The 16,132-nt window shown below is 44.1% G+C and overlaps 1 protein-coding gene across 1 annotated transcript in view; it reads right to left on the minus strand.

Moving 5' to 3' along the window:
• The window catches only part of COL20A1 (collagen type XX alpha 1 chain), a 135,587-nt gene extending 126,186 nt beyond the window's left edge, over positions 1-9,401 (minus strand). Inside the window, exons 1-2 of the mRNA XM_072996741.2 lie at positions 8,233-9,401; positions 4,801-4,882 (exon numbers count right to left, since the gene is read on the minus strand). Coding sequence (XP_072852842.2) covers positions 4,801-4,882; positions 8,233-8,247 — 97 coding nt within the window. The 5' untranslated portion in view covers positions 8,248-9,401. The remainder of the gene's footprint in view (positions 1-4,800; positions 4,883-8,232) is intronic.
• Between the last annotated feature and the right edge of the window lie 6,731 nt (positions 9,402-16,132).

Consider the following 16,132-nt stretch of genomic DNA (forward strand, 5'->3'; position numbering starts at 1 on the left):
GGAAGTAACAGTTACTGGTTATAAGTCTCTCCTTGATTGGCATAGAGCATGACACTAGGGGCTACTTCTGATGGTAGAAGAGGTCATTGCACTTCACTAGGTAGATACTGCCTGCCTTAAGCCGGGCAGCCCCCAGCCACTAAGGTGATAACTCGCCATTGTCTGTTAACTTCATGCAGTGTGTGGGGTTTAGGGTGAAACCCGACAAGCAGATCGATAACCGTGCACCATGCAACAATCGTAAGCTCAAATTGGCCTCCTCAGCCACACTAGATGCTGTTCCAAGTCCTCCACACAGAGCACGTTACCATTGTCTCTCGAGACTTAAAGATGCCTAACTAAGTTCCTTGCTTGTCACAGCTCCCTATGCAGGGTCTAATCTCTGAGGAGGTCTCTTATGGATACAATCAGAATATAACCATGTTCTTCACATAGTGCGTAAACTTTGGATCTCCTGCTGGAGGAATTAAAAAATGTCATGTCATATTACTAAAATAGGCCTACAAAAGTTTGTTTAGCTTAAATGAGAATTAGATAGCTTCATAGAAACTGACGAGCATTGTTATGGGCCGTCAAGTTGCCTCTGACTCATGGCAACCCTATGAATGAGTGATCCCCAAAATATCTTGTCCTCAACTGCCCTGTCAAGCTCTTGTAGACTCAAGCCTGTGGGAGTCTGTCCATCTCGTATTTGGTCTTCCTCTTTTCCTGCTGCCTTCAATCTTTCCAAGCATTATTGTCTTTTTAAAGACAATCCTGCCTTCTCATGAGGTGCCCAAAGTAGGACAGCCTCAGCTTCAACCTTTTTGCCTCCAGAGACAGTTCAGGCTTGATTTGATCCAGGACCCACTTGTTCATCTTTCCGGCAGTCCAGATTATCTTCAGAGCTCTCCTCCAGCACTACATTTCAGACGAATCAATTTTTTTTTCCTGTCAGGCTTCTTTACAACAATAGTTACTCATTATGATTTCTATGTGCTGCTTTCATTGATGGATGTAGTTGCCTCCCTATCCTAGCCATAGGTTTCCCATGGCCAAAGGTTGATTCTTGTGGGATACAGAATCAACTCTTGTTCCAGAGTTTAGAAAAGTTACTTTTGGGGACTAAAATGTCCCAAATCCCATCCTAACATGGATCATGCTGATAGGGGATGCTGGGACTGTACTCCTCCAGTGTAGCTTTTCTATAAGTCTTGTTGGTCGTAGCTTGGAAGCAACGAGTTACAAGTAACATATTTACCTGTGATTAGTTACTTTTGAGGGATCACAATGGTGTAAAAAAATCCCTTTCCAAAGTAATGTAAAGAGAAATAAATAAATTAGTTTATCGGTGTAGCAAGTCATGTTTTATAACGATTTTCAAAAGTAATTCTCCAAATACTTAAACCATTTCCAAGCCAATTGACAGAAATGCTCAGGTTTCTTGTCATTCCCGTATGAATCTTAAGATTTATTTATCAAAGAAAGTAAAGGAAGAGAAGAAACATGCTAACAATCAATGCAACATGTAACACTGGAAGTTACTTTTCAAACATGATAAGACGCCAGGACAAGATGGCTTAATTTTCAAACATCGCAATAAACAATCAGAAGAGTTCACTTTTCGGAAGTCAATTCCCAGGGTCTGCAGAACATAACAGTTCAGTCTCACATCTGGGTGAGCTTTAACCTTTTGGGGATGACTGCTCTAGCTTCCTGTCAGAACATTATTTTGTGAAAGGAAACAAAGGCTGAGATTCACAGACTGCCCTGGCCAAAGCAGACCAGGAGGACCTCTCCAGAAGAGCCTTCATAGGGTCCTGCTGCATCTCCCAGCTGGAGCAAAGACATACAAAGTGAGAATTCATTTCCTGATCAAACAAGAGTCTGTTTTCATCTCTACAGAGCCTTCAACCATCACTCGGGGATCTCCGAAGGGAAGACTCAAGAATGTTGGCAGCAGAATATAAAAATGGAGAGATTATCCGACTCCGCCTGTTACCCGGGAGGCAAATGAGTTGCACCCCCTTGAATGGCCCTTTCTTAAGCTTTTCTTTTCCATGTGGTTATCACCTCGTTTTACGTAGGGCTTGAGAGGACAACGTGAGAAGGGGGGACCAGGTGGAATCTAAAATATACTGAATGAATAACAAGGAGAAAAATGAGAGTGAACTTGTGCGAGAAATGGGTAATTTCTGTTTGCTGCTCTGGAGAAATGTCTCTTCCTTCCTTCTCTAAGTTGTAGGCCTCACTGCAACAGTAAGAATGTGGCTGGGCTTCATCAATTTAGGCTATAGCACAATCTATAGATGTGTGTCTCCCAGAAGTGCACCCCCTTCCCCAGCCAGGATGGCCAACTGCACTCTTTACACAGACACATTTTCAAGTTCTGGGCTGCAGCTGATGATTACTTGACCAAATGTTGTCCCACAAGGATGGAAGAACATAGACAACTCATATGTGAAAGGGCAATTAAAGTGAACCATGTGGCACAGATTCAGGTTTTAGGAAAAGTTCCTTCCTTCCTTCCTTCCTTCCTTCCTTCCTTCCTTCCTTCCTTCCTTCCTTCCTTCCTTCCTTCCTTCCTTCCTTCCTTCCTTCCTTCCTTCCTTCCTTCCTTCCTTCCTTCCTTCCTTCCTTCTATCCATTATCAGCGCCTTCCTTCCTTCCTTCCTTCCTTCCTTCCTTCCTTCCTTCCTTCCTTCCTTCCTTCCTTCCTTCCTTCCTTCCTTCCTTCCTTCCTTCCTTCCTTCCTTCTATCCATTATCAGCGCCTTCCTTCCTTCCTTCCTTCCTTCCTTCCTTCCTTCCTTCCTTCCTTCCTTCCTTCCTTCCTTCCTTCCTTCCTTCCTTCCTTCCTTCCTTCCTTCCTTCCTTCCTTCCTTCCTTCCTTCCTTCCTCCCTCCCTTCCTCTCCTCTCCTCTCCTCTCCTCTCCTCTCCTCTCCTCCCCAGCAGCTGTGGCCTCTCCTCTTTGGTCAGTTCCAACCTTCCTGTGAATCCACCCTCCAACTAGGCAGCAGCAAGCATTTGTTTTAAAAAAATCGGAGAAAGAAAACCGCAGGGTTGGGACAGAGGAAGAGTCCCTAATGTTAATTTGACCTATTAGACCAAAGCCCACACAGGAAAGTCAGTATGCTATCCACCCTGTGCACACGCACATGCACATAGAGTGGGGGAAGAGAGTGCATTCTACATCTAATGAAGATTCAATGTAGCCACTTAAAGAAAAGAAAATTCTGAAACACCACCAATTTGATAAAGGATGTAGTGCTCTCTCTTTGTCATGCCTGAACACAAAATGCTAGATGGAGAACAAACAGAATCTAGTTTGGTCAATCTTAGTCCTCACCAAGGCTCAGTGACTGGACTTTCCAGGAAAGGTTTTGGCTTCCACTGGGGCTCCAGCTGTCAATCTCCTTTTGAGTCGACGCTGCCTTCTTTTGCATCAGGAAGCAGTGAAAAGCATTCTTGTTCAAATTCCAGCATTTTAATACTCCCAAATGGAAGGAGCTGGTGCCCTCGGTGACCTGAACATAACTGGGAGCTTCTTGAAACACCTTGTACCTGCTCCAGTAGTGTACAAATATGCCTGTTTAAACTCCTTTGGACATTTTGCACACACACCCCATATTGGTGCAAACCCCTAGTCTCACATTCTGTCATTCCGATTGCTTGGTGTCCCACCAGAGTAACTTGTGTATTCCCCCCTCACTGTAGTGTTGAGCCCATATACAGGACCTTGTGAATGTGCCATATACAGGCCATGCTGTTGACCTATCCAGCCCAACCTTGCACTATCCTCTTGGGTAAGACTAAGGAACCAACTGATTTTCCTATGTTCACTGGTGATGCCAAAGACAGGACCTTGTATCCTACACATATAAAGCATGTGTGCTGCGCCATGAGTTATTGCTCACCTCTGCAGACCCAGATAAGAGCTAGGCTGAGGGGAAAGGCACGTTCCAGTTCCCAGTCACAGTTCTCCTATAATAACCACAACACAATCATATCTAGAGCCTTTAAGATAGGAGTGGGGGATTTGGGCCCTTCCACTTGTTAGACATTATCTTCCATGACTCCCAACAAGCATGAACAATGATAAAGCATCATGGGTGTGGGAGTCCAGAATATTTGGAATGGGAGTCCCAAGAAACTAGGAAGGACAGGATAATGAAGGAACTAGAAAAGATCATCAAGTGTAAGGATGCGTCATATTTCCAGTCACCATGTATGGGTGTGAAAGCTGGACAGTTAAGAAAGATGACATGGAAAAAATGGATTCATTTAAAATGTAGTGCTGGAGGAAAGCTTTTGAGGATACCTCAAACTGTCAGATAGATGAACAAGTGGGTCCTAGATCAAATCAAGCCTCAACTATCTTTGGAGGCAAAAAAATGTTGAAACTGAGGCTGTCCTACTTTTGGCACATCATGAGACGGCACGATTTTCTAGAAAAGACAATAATGCTGGAAAATATGGAAGGCAGTAGGAAACGAGGAAGACCCAATATGAGATGGAGTGACTCTCAGGAACCCACAGGCTTGAGTCTCCAAGAACTGAGCATGTTGGCTGAGAACAAGACATTTGGGAGAGCTCTCATTCATGGAGTAGCCATGAGATGGAGGCAACTTGGTGGCACGTGACAACAGTCCAAAAATTTCTTCCCTGTGCTTCAAAAGAAATGAATAATATAAATGGAGAGAACAAGAAAGAGTCCTGATCTACGTCTTGAAAAACACATTGATATAATTGGTGTAACAGTGACATTCCAGATCATAACATATTACACATGATGGAGGAGGGGCTAGGTTTTCATCTTACCTTGGCCACACACTTGTAACATGATGTGAGTTGCAAAGATTATGCAGGAAATCCAGACACAACCATGTGCTAGTACGATGACCTGTGTATGCATAAAGAACAGTAGCATGACATACAGTCACCTGAGCAAATGCCCTCAACAATAGTTCAGAATGTCCATAACGAGTTATTTTAAAGCAAAAAAAGGGGGGACTTGGATTTTCTGTGCGTTGACTTTGGAGAGCTCTGGTTTTTGATTCCTCGCTGTGGTTCCTTGACAGGACTTGGACTCAATGATCCATAGGGTCCTTTCCAGCTCTGCAGTTCTAAGATGATGGGCATAATGATGATGATCACCTGAAAGCGGTAACATGGATCGTCTCCATACGTTACAAGTAGAGATGGGCACGAACCAATTTGTGTCAGTTCGTGTATCAACAGGTGTTCGATGCCTCCCAGCCCTGCCTCCTCTGCTGTGTGCCCACTATAAAGGCAGCACCCTGACTTCCCTACCCTGCCTCCTCTGAGCGGTACCTCTAAGTGGGCACCTGCCAGAGGAGGCAGGGCTGAGAAGGGCCAAACACCTGTTGAGCCAATAAATGAACTGGGCCAAACCTGCAGTTCATAGCCACCTCTACTTATAAGCTTCCAAGAAGGTGAGCTTTTATTATCCCTGGACAGGCTTCTACTTTTTTCCATAGTTAAGTCCATTTGCATCTGGGCAGAGGCTGTGATCACTTGAACCGAGGCAGAAAAGTATGTGCTGTGACTGGCATGATGGTGTGGCGGCTTGGGTCTGTGTGGGTGCAAAGACAAAGCCCAGGCAGGAGTGGTGGGTCTTTGCAAATAATGTTGTTTCTTTCTATTTTAAAAACAGTTTAGTACCAGTGCTGCTGTGTTAGAAGACCTAGGGAAGAAGGAAGGGAGGGAAGGAGGGACAGAGTTAGGGACGGAGAGAGGGATGGAGGGAGGGAGGAAGGGAGGGAAGGAGGGGAGGTAAATTACCACTCTGTATTTGTTTGCAGCTTATTAAAGTAGTTCCCGCTTCCATACATTGCTAATGTTTTTTCCAGTAGCGATGTATGGAAGTGAGAGCTGGACCATAAAGAAGGCTGACGGCCGAAGAATTGATGCTTTTGAATTGTGGTGCTGGAGGAGACTCTTGAGAGTCCCCTGGACTGCAAGGAGAACAAACCGATCCATTCTGAAGGAAATCAACCCTGAGTGCTCACTGGAAGGACAGGTCCTGAAACTGAGGCTCCAATCCTTTGGCCATCTCATGAGAAGACTCCCTGGAAAAGACCCTGATGTTGGAAAAGTGTGAGGGCAAGAGGATAGGGGGACGACAGAGGACGAGATGGCTGGACAGTGTCATCGAAGCAACCAACATGAATTTGATCCAGCTCCGGGAGGCAGTGGAAGATAGGAGGGCCTGGCATGCTCTGGTCCATGGGGTCACAAAGAGTCAGTGACTAAACAATAACAAAGTAATTCTCCTGTAACCATATCTCCTGCAGAAGAGATATATTAACAAGCTACAAACAAGGCTGTTTAGCCTATTTCCTCCTTTGTCTTTGTGACCAATTAATTCAAACAGGCCCCAGGGAAACCCAGATTCCCCAGTGTGACTTCACCATGAGTGAATTCACATTTCTCTTGCTGTGTAGTCACACACCTACACATGTTTACTGAACAGCTAACAACTAGGACTGAATGTATGGGATATGTTTGCAAGGTCATAATTAACGCACCTATATTCCTCTTCCCTTCTCAACCTCCCTTCTGTGTTCTTTCCTTGTGGCGGGGCATCCCTTGCTGCCCGCTGGCCTTTCCACCATAGCTAGGATAATGGCTGTGTGCAGAAGTGAAATCTTCCTATTTGCCACGTCATTGAAATTGCTGTAGCTGTGATGCCCTTCCCCGGTCTTACGTGTTTCTGTTTTCTCCATTCACGGAAATCGGATGTTTTACAAAGACCAGGAAAGGCACAATTACTTCTGTGGAACAAGGCAAGTATGAAAATGGAACATCACCAGAAGGCCACATGGCAGGCTAATTCCCACAATAGGGGATACTGCACATCTCTAATTCCCACAATACCAGATGTCTTTGGTAAAACTGCCTGGAGAATATAAGTGCCACCTGGACTTCCCTAGCATCTGATAGACACTCTGACCTATGAGATGATGCAGAGTTATCCTGACTTGGCTTTACCCTCCATCCATTTGCTTGACCTCTCTTTAAAGCTGTCCAAGCTGGCTGCCATCATGACATCATGTGGCAGTGAATTCCACAGTTTAACCATACGCTGCATGGGGAAGGATTCAATTTCTTCAAGTTTTGCTATTGAGTTCCATGGGATGACCCCTGTTGTTCACAGTTTTATGAGAAAGGGTGGAAGGCTTTTCGTTCTCCACTTTGCCCAAAGCTCATATAATGTTACACATTCCAAGTGGGCTTTCTTTCCTTTTTTTAAAAATAGGCAAATCTGAAAGAAGGAGCAGCAACATGTGAAAACTAATGGGGGAAAGCTGGAGAATTGGAAACACAGGAACACCATCACAGACGCTGAGAAGGATCAGCTCGGAGTGTCACCAAAGGGTAGGAGCAATCTCTGTCTTGCTGGAGGGGAAACTCTCCCACTTAATACCATACTTGCACATGGAATGGTACATACCCCTTTGCATAAGGGCCAAATAAACACAGCCTCCCGTGCAAGCAGTAGGGAAAATCCTGCCCTTCATTTTAAAGATACATTAGGATTCTTAGCTGAATACATTGTAGGTTTCACTTTGCCAACTATAGTAATTTTCTTCCCACGGCAAATATTAAATGCAGATTTCAGATTAAAATCACAACAGAGACAAAGCATTAAATCCCTCTTCCTCTATAACATTGTTCTGTTCTAAATCTTCCTCTCAAAATATCCTCCGCCGCCCCACAGACAAGATAAGGATGTGCTTAACACACGGTCCAGTCTGTACCCCAGAAGAAAACTAACTTTCATTGTTACTAACAAGTTCTTTTAAAAATATATATATACTTACATGTATTCTCAACCAGAGAGGTTCTGCACTCGCTGCTACTCAAAATTAATCAATACAACTATAAAACAATCTTTAAAACTAAGTATACAAATAAGACTGTCACACTTTGCCTCTCATGGCCCCCAAACTGCTCCGCACATTTTGTCTCGGCCCGTACAACAGTCCTGTAAAGTTGACCAGGTAGGTTCGTTTAGGAGCCAGCAAGGTTATTACTTTACAACACATTCACTACATCACTGAATGAACAGGGTCAGTATAAGACTCACATTTGGCTCCCTGAACTCAGCCCTTCCTGCTAGCGCTAACGGAGGGCACGCTTAGCTAAAGACGACAAAAGATATACCAGGACAACTTATTACAAAGCTTAATTCAAACCGAGTGCAAATCAGGAAGAAGAAGCACCAACCTTGAGGCTTTGCATGGTTCTCCTCTACGTTGTCGGGGACGATGTGAAAAATCCAAGTATGTACTTGATATCTGAGGAAGGAAATCAGCAGCTTCTCTGCTGCCTTTGAGATTTTTTTCTTTCCTTCTTTCCAACTTTTTTTTTTTTTTTTTGGTAGAAGATTTCTTGTCCAGACATCAATCCCACAGATTGAAACTAAATGAGTGCGAGGGAATGTTACCCTTTTTAAAAAATTTTATCATTCAGCTCTCTCCCCACCCCCAAGCCTATAGCTTATAAGAAAATAATTGCAAAGGATTAGATTCAGTGTCCTTGTACTCCGCAAAAACCCCTGTCATCTCTTTGAAGTTACTGAAACGTGATTTTTTTTCCAGGAATGCTCTTTTTAGATGATATGATACACATCCTGCACCACGCTTGCATTCGGGTGTGTACAGTTCAGGGTGTTGTTTTTTCACCAACAAACTCTTAAACATCTTTGGGGTAAGCTGAAGAATTTTGTCCTCCTCTCGTGGTCGTTTAGTTGTGTCCGACTCTTCGTGACCCCATGGACCAGATCATGCCAGGCCTTCCTATCTTCCACTGCCTCCCGGAGTTGTGTCAAATTCATGTTGGTTGCTTCGATGACACTGTCCAACCCTCTCATCCTCTGTCGTCCCCTTCTCCTCTTGCCTTCACACTTTTCTAACATCAAGGTCTTTTCCAAGGAGTCTTCTCTTCTCATGAGATAGCCAAAGTATTGGAGCCTCAGCTTCAGGATCTGTCCTTCCACTAAGCACTATGGGTTGATTTCCTTTAGAATGGATAGTTTGTTCTCCTTGCAGTCCAGGGGACTCTCAAGAGTCTCCTCCAGCACCACAATTCAAAAGCATCAATTCTTCAGTGGTCAGCCTTCTTTATGGCCCAACTCTCACTTCCATAATCACTACTGGAAAAACCATAGCTTTGACTATGTGTACTTTAGTTGTCTCTGCTTTTTAGGATGCTGTCGAGGTTTGTCATCGCTTTCCTCCCAAGAAGCAGGTGTCTTTTAATTTTGTGGCTGCTGTCTCCATCTGCTGTGATCATGAAGCCCATGAAAGTAAAATCTGTCACTGCCTCCATATCTTCCCCTTCTATTTCCCAGGAGGTGATGGGATCAGTGGCCATGATCTTAGTTTTTTTGATGTTGAGCTTCAGACCGTTTTTTCACTCTCCTCTAGGAATTGTCCTCCTCTAGGAATTACCAGATCACAAACTGAATATGAGCCAACAGTGTGATGTGACTACAAAAATGGCAAATCCTATTTTAGGTTGCATTAACAGAAGTATAGACTCCAAATCCTGCAAGGTGCCAGTTCCCCTCTATTCGGCACTGGTTAGGCCTCATCTTGGTAATGTGTCCAGCTCTGGACACCCCACTTCAAGAAGGATACTAACAAACTAGAGCATGTTCAGAGGAGGGCCACAAGGATGATCAGAGGGCTGGAAACCAAGCCCTAGGAGGATAGACCGGGGATTTTTAGCCTTGAGAAAAGAGGACTGAGAGGATATATGATAACACTTTTCAAATACTGTACTTGAAAGGCTGTCATCCAGAAGAAGGGCAGGATCTGTTCTCGATCATCCCAGAGTGCAGGACACGCAACAATGGGCCCAAGTTACAGGAAACCAGATTTCAGTTGAATATCAAGGAAAACTTCTTAACTGTTCGAGCAGTCTAACAGTGGAACCAATTACCTCGCGAAGTGGTGAGTGCTCCAGCACTGGAGGCATTCAAGAGCTTAGACAACCACCTGACAGATATCCTTTGATTGAGTACGGGGTTGGACTTGATGGCCTTATAGGTCCCTTCCAACTTCACAATTCTATGATTTATGACCAGGGATGGGGAGTCAAGTTGCAGGACTCAGTATCAAGTTGGACTTAAGTTGCATGGGTGACCCGACTCAGATTTGACTCCGGTTTTCTTTCAATGAGTCAGACTCAACTTGTGACTTGGAACCCACCCACCCTTCCTTTTTTTTCTGGAGAAAAAAAAGCTTATTTTTTTTAAAAGGGCTTGGATTTGGGGTTTGGAGCTCAGGACTTGATATCAAAGACTCAGACTCGAACCCAAAGGCTTGTCATCCAAACTCTTCATCAACCTGGTTGCCCTTCTCTAGACATGCACCAACTTCTTGATCTCTTCCTTCAGTCGTGGGGCTCAAAACAGGACACAGTATTGCAAGTGAGGTCTGACCAAGATTAGTCTCAAAATTAATAGTAACTTAAGTTTTGAAAGACCACCGAAGAATTGATGCTTTTGAATTGTGGTGCTGGAGAGTCCCCTGGACCGCAAGGAGAACAAACCTATCCGTTCTGAAAGAAATCAACCCTGAGTGCTCACTGGAAGGACAGATCCTGAAGTGGAGGCTCCAATACTTTGGCCATCTCATCAGAAGAGAGGACTCCCTGGAAAAGACCCTGAAGTTGGGAAAGTGTGAAGGCAAGAGGAGAAGGGGACGACAGAGGACAAGATGGTTGGACAGGGTCATGGAAGCGACCAACATGAATTTGACCCAACTCCGGGAGGCAGTGGAAGACAGGAGGGCCTGGCATGCTCTGGTCCATGGGGTCACGAAGAGTCGGACATGACTTAACGACTAAACAACAAGAAGCTTTGAAGGAAGTATAAATTAGTATATATTCTTTAATATTTATGAATGAAATGTGCCTATGTACTGCACTGTCAGAGTATTACATCATTCCAGCAAACACTAGCTGAAGGGAAGGGAGATTTAACTCTGACCTTGACAGCCAGGAGCAAAGCGAGGCCAAATGTTTGCCAAGCCAAGCCTTTGGGAGGCAGGAAACTGGGAGGAAAGAGATGAGAGGGCCCCCCCACCTTAAACATTTAATTGGTTGAAAAGTCTAAATTAATGATGCACCACTAGGCTTTATAAAGAAAGCTCTCTCGCAGCCTTATATAACGGAGAGACATTCTATCTGAAGGGAGCTGAAGACACAGACGGTCAAGAGATAACGTGGACATAACTTAGCTGTTGATACCAACTGGCTTAAAGGCTTGGTAAGAAAATATATTTTCTCTCTGTTAATAACATGCTTAGAGCTAAGTAGTGCTTTTTTTACTTTGTGCTTTTTTTAAAGTTTAAATATTTTTAATGTGAAAGTAAAAGTGAACATTTTGAAAAAAATACTGCTGGGGATATAAGTTTGTGTTACAAAACCAAAACACCTTACCAACCCCAGACAACCCGTTGTTTGGGCGCACAAAGTAACTGATAGGATAACAGTCTTCATTTTTCACGGCTGCGGCCATCTTGAGAGAAAACGGTTGGTAGTTCATTTTGTAGTTCTTTTTTTAAAAAAAAAAGTTTGGATGGTTCGTGGTTCGTGGGTAGCCACGAACCACCACCTTTTGTGGTTCACGTCCATCCCTATCTGTCCCGTCTCTATCCGTGTTCATCCAGATGGCAGCTCAACAGGGCTGTGAATATATTAGACAGCTGCATTTTAGAGCAATCAAACCAAAGGGTGGAACTGAACATTATTAATGTCTATCCTGCTATTTACAGCCACTCTCCAATTTTATGGTATTAGATGTTTGTATTCCAATGTTTGTTGGTTTTTAATAAATGTAAACATTTACATCTAGTTTTATTGCAGATTTTACTTATTTCATAGTGCTGTCACCACAAGCGCTTGGTAGGCAGAGGGCATGACCTGTAAATCTATTGAATACACGATGACATTCTTTCACACATAAATCTTGGGTCAATAGATAAAGCTAAAGGCAGCTTTATATAATTCCTTTTTTAATTACCTGCCTAAAAAACTGAAGGGGCTGGTGCTTGAGGAACCTCGGTAGGAGACATATTAGAGCAGTGGTTCTTAACCTTTGTTACTCAGATGCTTTTGAACTGCAACTCCCAGAAACCCCAGTCAGGACAGCTGGTGGTGAAGGCTTCTGGGAGTTGCAGTCCAAAACTCATGAGTAACCCAAGGTTAAGAACCAGTGTATTAGAGAGAGAAGGGTCCGAAAAGACTAAGAAAGCACAGTTCTAGGTGTAAGCTCTTTTGGCTTCCTTGAGTGTCACAATTTTTAGTGCCAAGGAAGAAAAAAAAACAGGGTGGGTAGCTATTTTGTGGGAGAGATGTTCCAAAAAATATTGAGGCTTAGATGAGAGCTTTATAGGCTATAAACAACACCTTGAACTGAGCACAGATGATACCAGGGAGCTGGTGAAGATGTCCCCAGGCTGAGGATATGGGTTCACATCTGCTGGAAACTGTAATCAGTCTAACAGTCACATTTCGGACAAGCTGAAGTTTCCATACTGACTTCAAGGGCAGCCCTACGTAGAGAGTGTTACAGTAGTCTATTTTAGAGCTTGCCAACATATGAACCACTGCTGTTAGACATTTGTTCTCCAGGTGGGGGTGCAGCTGGGCAATCAACCAACGCTGATAAAAGGCACTCTTGGGTACAGCAGATAATTTTGTCTCTCTTTTTTTGATACCAGTAGATATGGAGATGATTCCAAGGCACTGTCTAGTCAGATTCTATTGGGTCCATTTCAGCTGGGACAACCTGAAGATGTGTGCATCCTCTGGCCATGCTAGAGAGAGCAGGTCTAAGAAGACCTCCAGGCTGTGAAATAGAGAAGTTAATGAAGGGTCCGGCCCCTGGAGCTGGACCATCTACTCATACATCCACTGCCACTGCCCGCTGTGCTCTTCCTTCCAACGGGAGCACCCGGTCAGCTAGCCACTTGTCAGCCTTGCAGGGAGACTCATCTTCCCTCCTTCTGCCAGGAGTGGATAGCCAACCAGGCATTCTGGAGCGATTGAAAGGGGCCGGGGCTGGCCGTGGATGCGTGAATGGATGGTCTGGCCCTAGAAGGCCGGACCCTTGCTAACTCCAGCTGTGTGGGGGTATTTGTATACAAATATGAATACCCCCTTCTCTACTGTGGACCCAATCCTTTGTGGGGGGAGTAGACATTGGGGCCAGGTAGAGATGTGTGTCTAGAGCTTTGCTCACAAAACGATCAAGAGACCTACTGCATAGTACTGCAGAGTTAGCTTCCATTTTCAAGTAAGTGAAAGAACACATATTATAATCCAGCAAAGGGATCCTGGAATACCTTTGCTCAGAGACTAGAATTACCTGCTTGCGCTGTTCAGAAAGCATGATATAATGCACAGAGATAGATTCACATGCATTTCAGCTGACGTGTTTGTTCCTGAGCTCTCAAGAATTTATTAGATTTATTGATTGCGATGTCTACTACATCCTTCCATGAAGCCGATACCCAATAATTAAAAAAAAAAAGTCATCTCAGCAAAACCAGCATCAGATTAAGAAGAGCTCTATCGGGCAACGGTGACTTAAAAGCTTGCCGAAGGGCACTCTGGTTTGACTGCCCAACTTTTCTTGGGAATTTGCCCTATAACAAAGGCACCCCTGGAAAGGCTTTGCTCCTGATCAGGATGAGCCCCGTCATTCAGAAGAATGAGGCAACTACCTAAGCAGAAGATGTTCGGGCCAGCACTGGAACTCCACCAACCACTGCTTCTTCACTCACCTGGCCATTTTGCTTTCTTGACTGACAAAGTTGGGCTTGCACCCCCTAGACTGGTCTGCTGTCTCTAATGTGTGCCTGCTCTACCACCCTCAATGGGGATGCGTAGGAAAGGGTCATTGCTTAGTATCATTAAAGGTGGGTCAGGTCTGGGCTGTTTAAATTGTAAAAGATGAAATTGAACAAGTTGGTCAAGGATGGATCAGTATCTGCTAATTCACTTATCCATGATCTGAAAATATTAAAAATATTAAAAGAAAAATCCCAAAACTATATATTTCTAACGATGAAGTGACGAGAACTGACCACTAGAGGGAACCAGAGATCATGCTATGTATAGCGACTGCCATTGTACAGTGGTGCCTCGCTAGGCAGTTACCCCGCATGACAGTTTTTTCGCTATACATTGACTTTTTGTGATTGCTATAGCGATTCGCAATACAGTGATTCCTATGGGGGAATTTTTCTAGACAATGTTTGGTCCCTGCTTCGCAAACCGATTTTCGCTAGACAACGATTTTGACAGCTCCCTCCACGCTCACAAAATGGGTGTTTTCGGGACCTAAGCTTCGCAAGACAGCGATTTAAACAGCTGATTGGCAGTTCACAAAGCGGCTTTCCTATAGCCAATCTTCGCTAGACAAAGACGATTCTTCCCCATTTGAAGGCATTAAACAGGTTTCAATGCATTCCAATAGGGAAATGCTTTTCGCTAGACAATGATTTCGCTAAACAGCGATTTCAGTGGAACAGATTCTCATCGTCTAGCAAGGCACCACTGTAATTGCATTTGCTACAGTATAATTCACGTTTTTCAACATTCATAGGGAGGGGGGGCTTGGAACTGATTCCCCCACAGATTATGGGGATCCCGCTATATTGTAATATAATCTGATCTTTTGGTTTCAAACATCATCCTAGCATTTCTGTAATCCAGCCTGGAGGTTTGAACAATGAGAGCAGGCCTGGTGATGTCAAGAATTCTTGCTAGATTCTCAATGGCCAATGTAGTCTCCCCACCAGTTAAAGGAAACGCGACTAAACTAGGGAGACCAACAGTCACTCAATCAGCTGCTCCCACCCAGGCTCTTCCCCCCACATTTCTGTCCTTCCAAGGACCACTGTACCCATGTGCCAGATCATGGTAGATTCTTTAATATGAGTGGCAAGTGGAACTGGTTTATGGGGGCCTGCTCTGAACTCTTCACCTAATTAACTTTAATTGCTCTCATTAGCTGGTGCAATACCTTAAGGGCATCAAGGGGAATGGGGTGCCTCCATAATGAGTTATCTCGGTCAGAATAACTTCGTTTTGATGCAGTCTGGAGCTGACTTACATCTGCCTCCAACTCAAGCACCAACAAGTTGCAAGTGGATTGCTTTGAACTTCTTATAACAAAAATCGCTATGGGTAATAATAATAATCAGATTTTCTTGGCAGACTGGTGTATCAGTCTCACGGAAATGAAAAGACTTGGTATCTTTATTTTTAAAATGAGATCAATGCCTTATATTTGTTGGAAAGTGTATGTGTGTATTCACTGAGCCTGTTGTAGTCAAAGAAGTTAGAAACGACAGCGGTGGAAGTAGACAAACACTTTGAGGTTTATGATACTGGAATATCAGCTCTACATGAAAGAAAGGAATCAACAAGCTTGGTCAAGCTGGCAGAGGAATTGAGGAGCTCTCCTCAAAAGAAAGTAACTTTTCCAAGTTCCAAGGCTTGAAGAACCCAACACATTTGAGAAAGCAGATTGAGAAGAATAACTTTCAAAGAAGCATTCACACAAAAAAGCCCACAAAAGAGGTATAAAGAGTTAACCACAGTATGATGGTAATCTGTTGGGTGCAGGAAAACAGAGCCCATACCATGCCATCATCCAGCGATCAGGCAACCGACATTTGATCCAAACGTTTCTGGACATCTTCCATGAACTTCTAATTGACTTTAATAGGGTCTTTACAGCAAGGATACAACCATCACAGCAATGCTAAAGGGAATAAAAGACTCGATACAGTCAGCTTGATACACGTAAAACGGGATTCCACCAACATCTACCCAAACAGACAAACATTCCTTTATTCCCTTTCAAATGTTGTTGTGGTGATGGAAAAGAAATACAGTGGTGCCTCACACAACGGGTGCCTCGTAGAGCGATGAATTAGCTCTACAAGGCTGGTTTTGCGATCGCAAATGCGATCGCAAAACGGTGCCTGCATAGGGTGAAAATCGCAGAGCGAAGGGCAGTAAGCAGTTCGCTTACCGACCTTCGCTTTGCGACCCGCCGATCAGCTGTTTGGCGACTACAAAATGGCCGCCAGAAGCCCCAAAA

This window comes from Pogona vitticeps, chromosome 4 (assembly GCF_051106095.1).
Source record: "Pogona vitticeps strain Pit_001003342236 chromosome 4, PviZW2.1, whole genome shotgun sequence".
NCBI classification, from domain to species: Eukaryota; Metazoa; Chordata; class Lepidosauria; order Squamata; family Agamidae; genus Pogona; species Pogona vitticeps.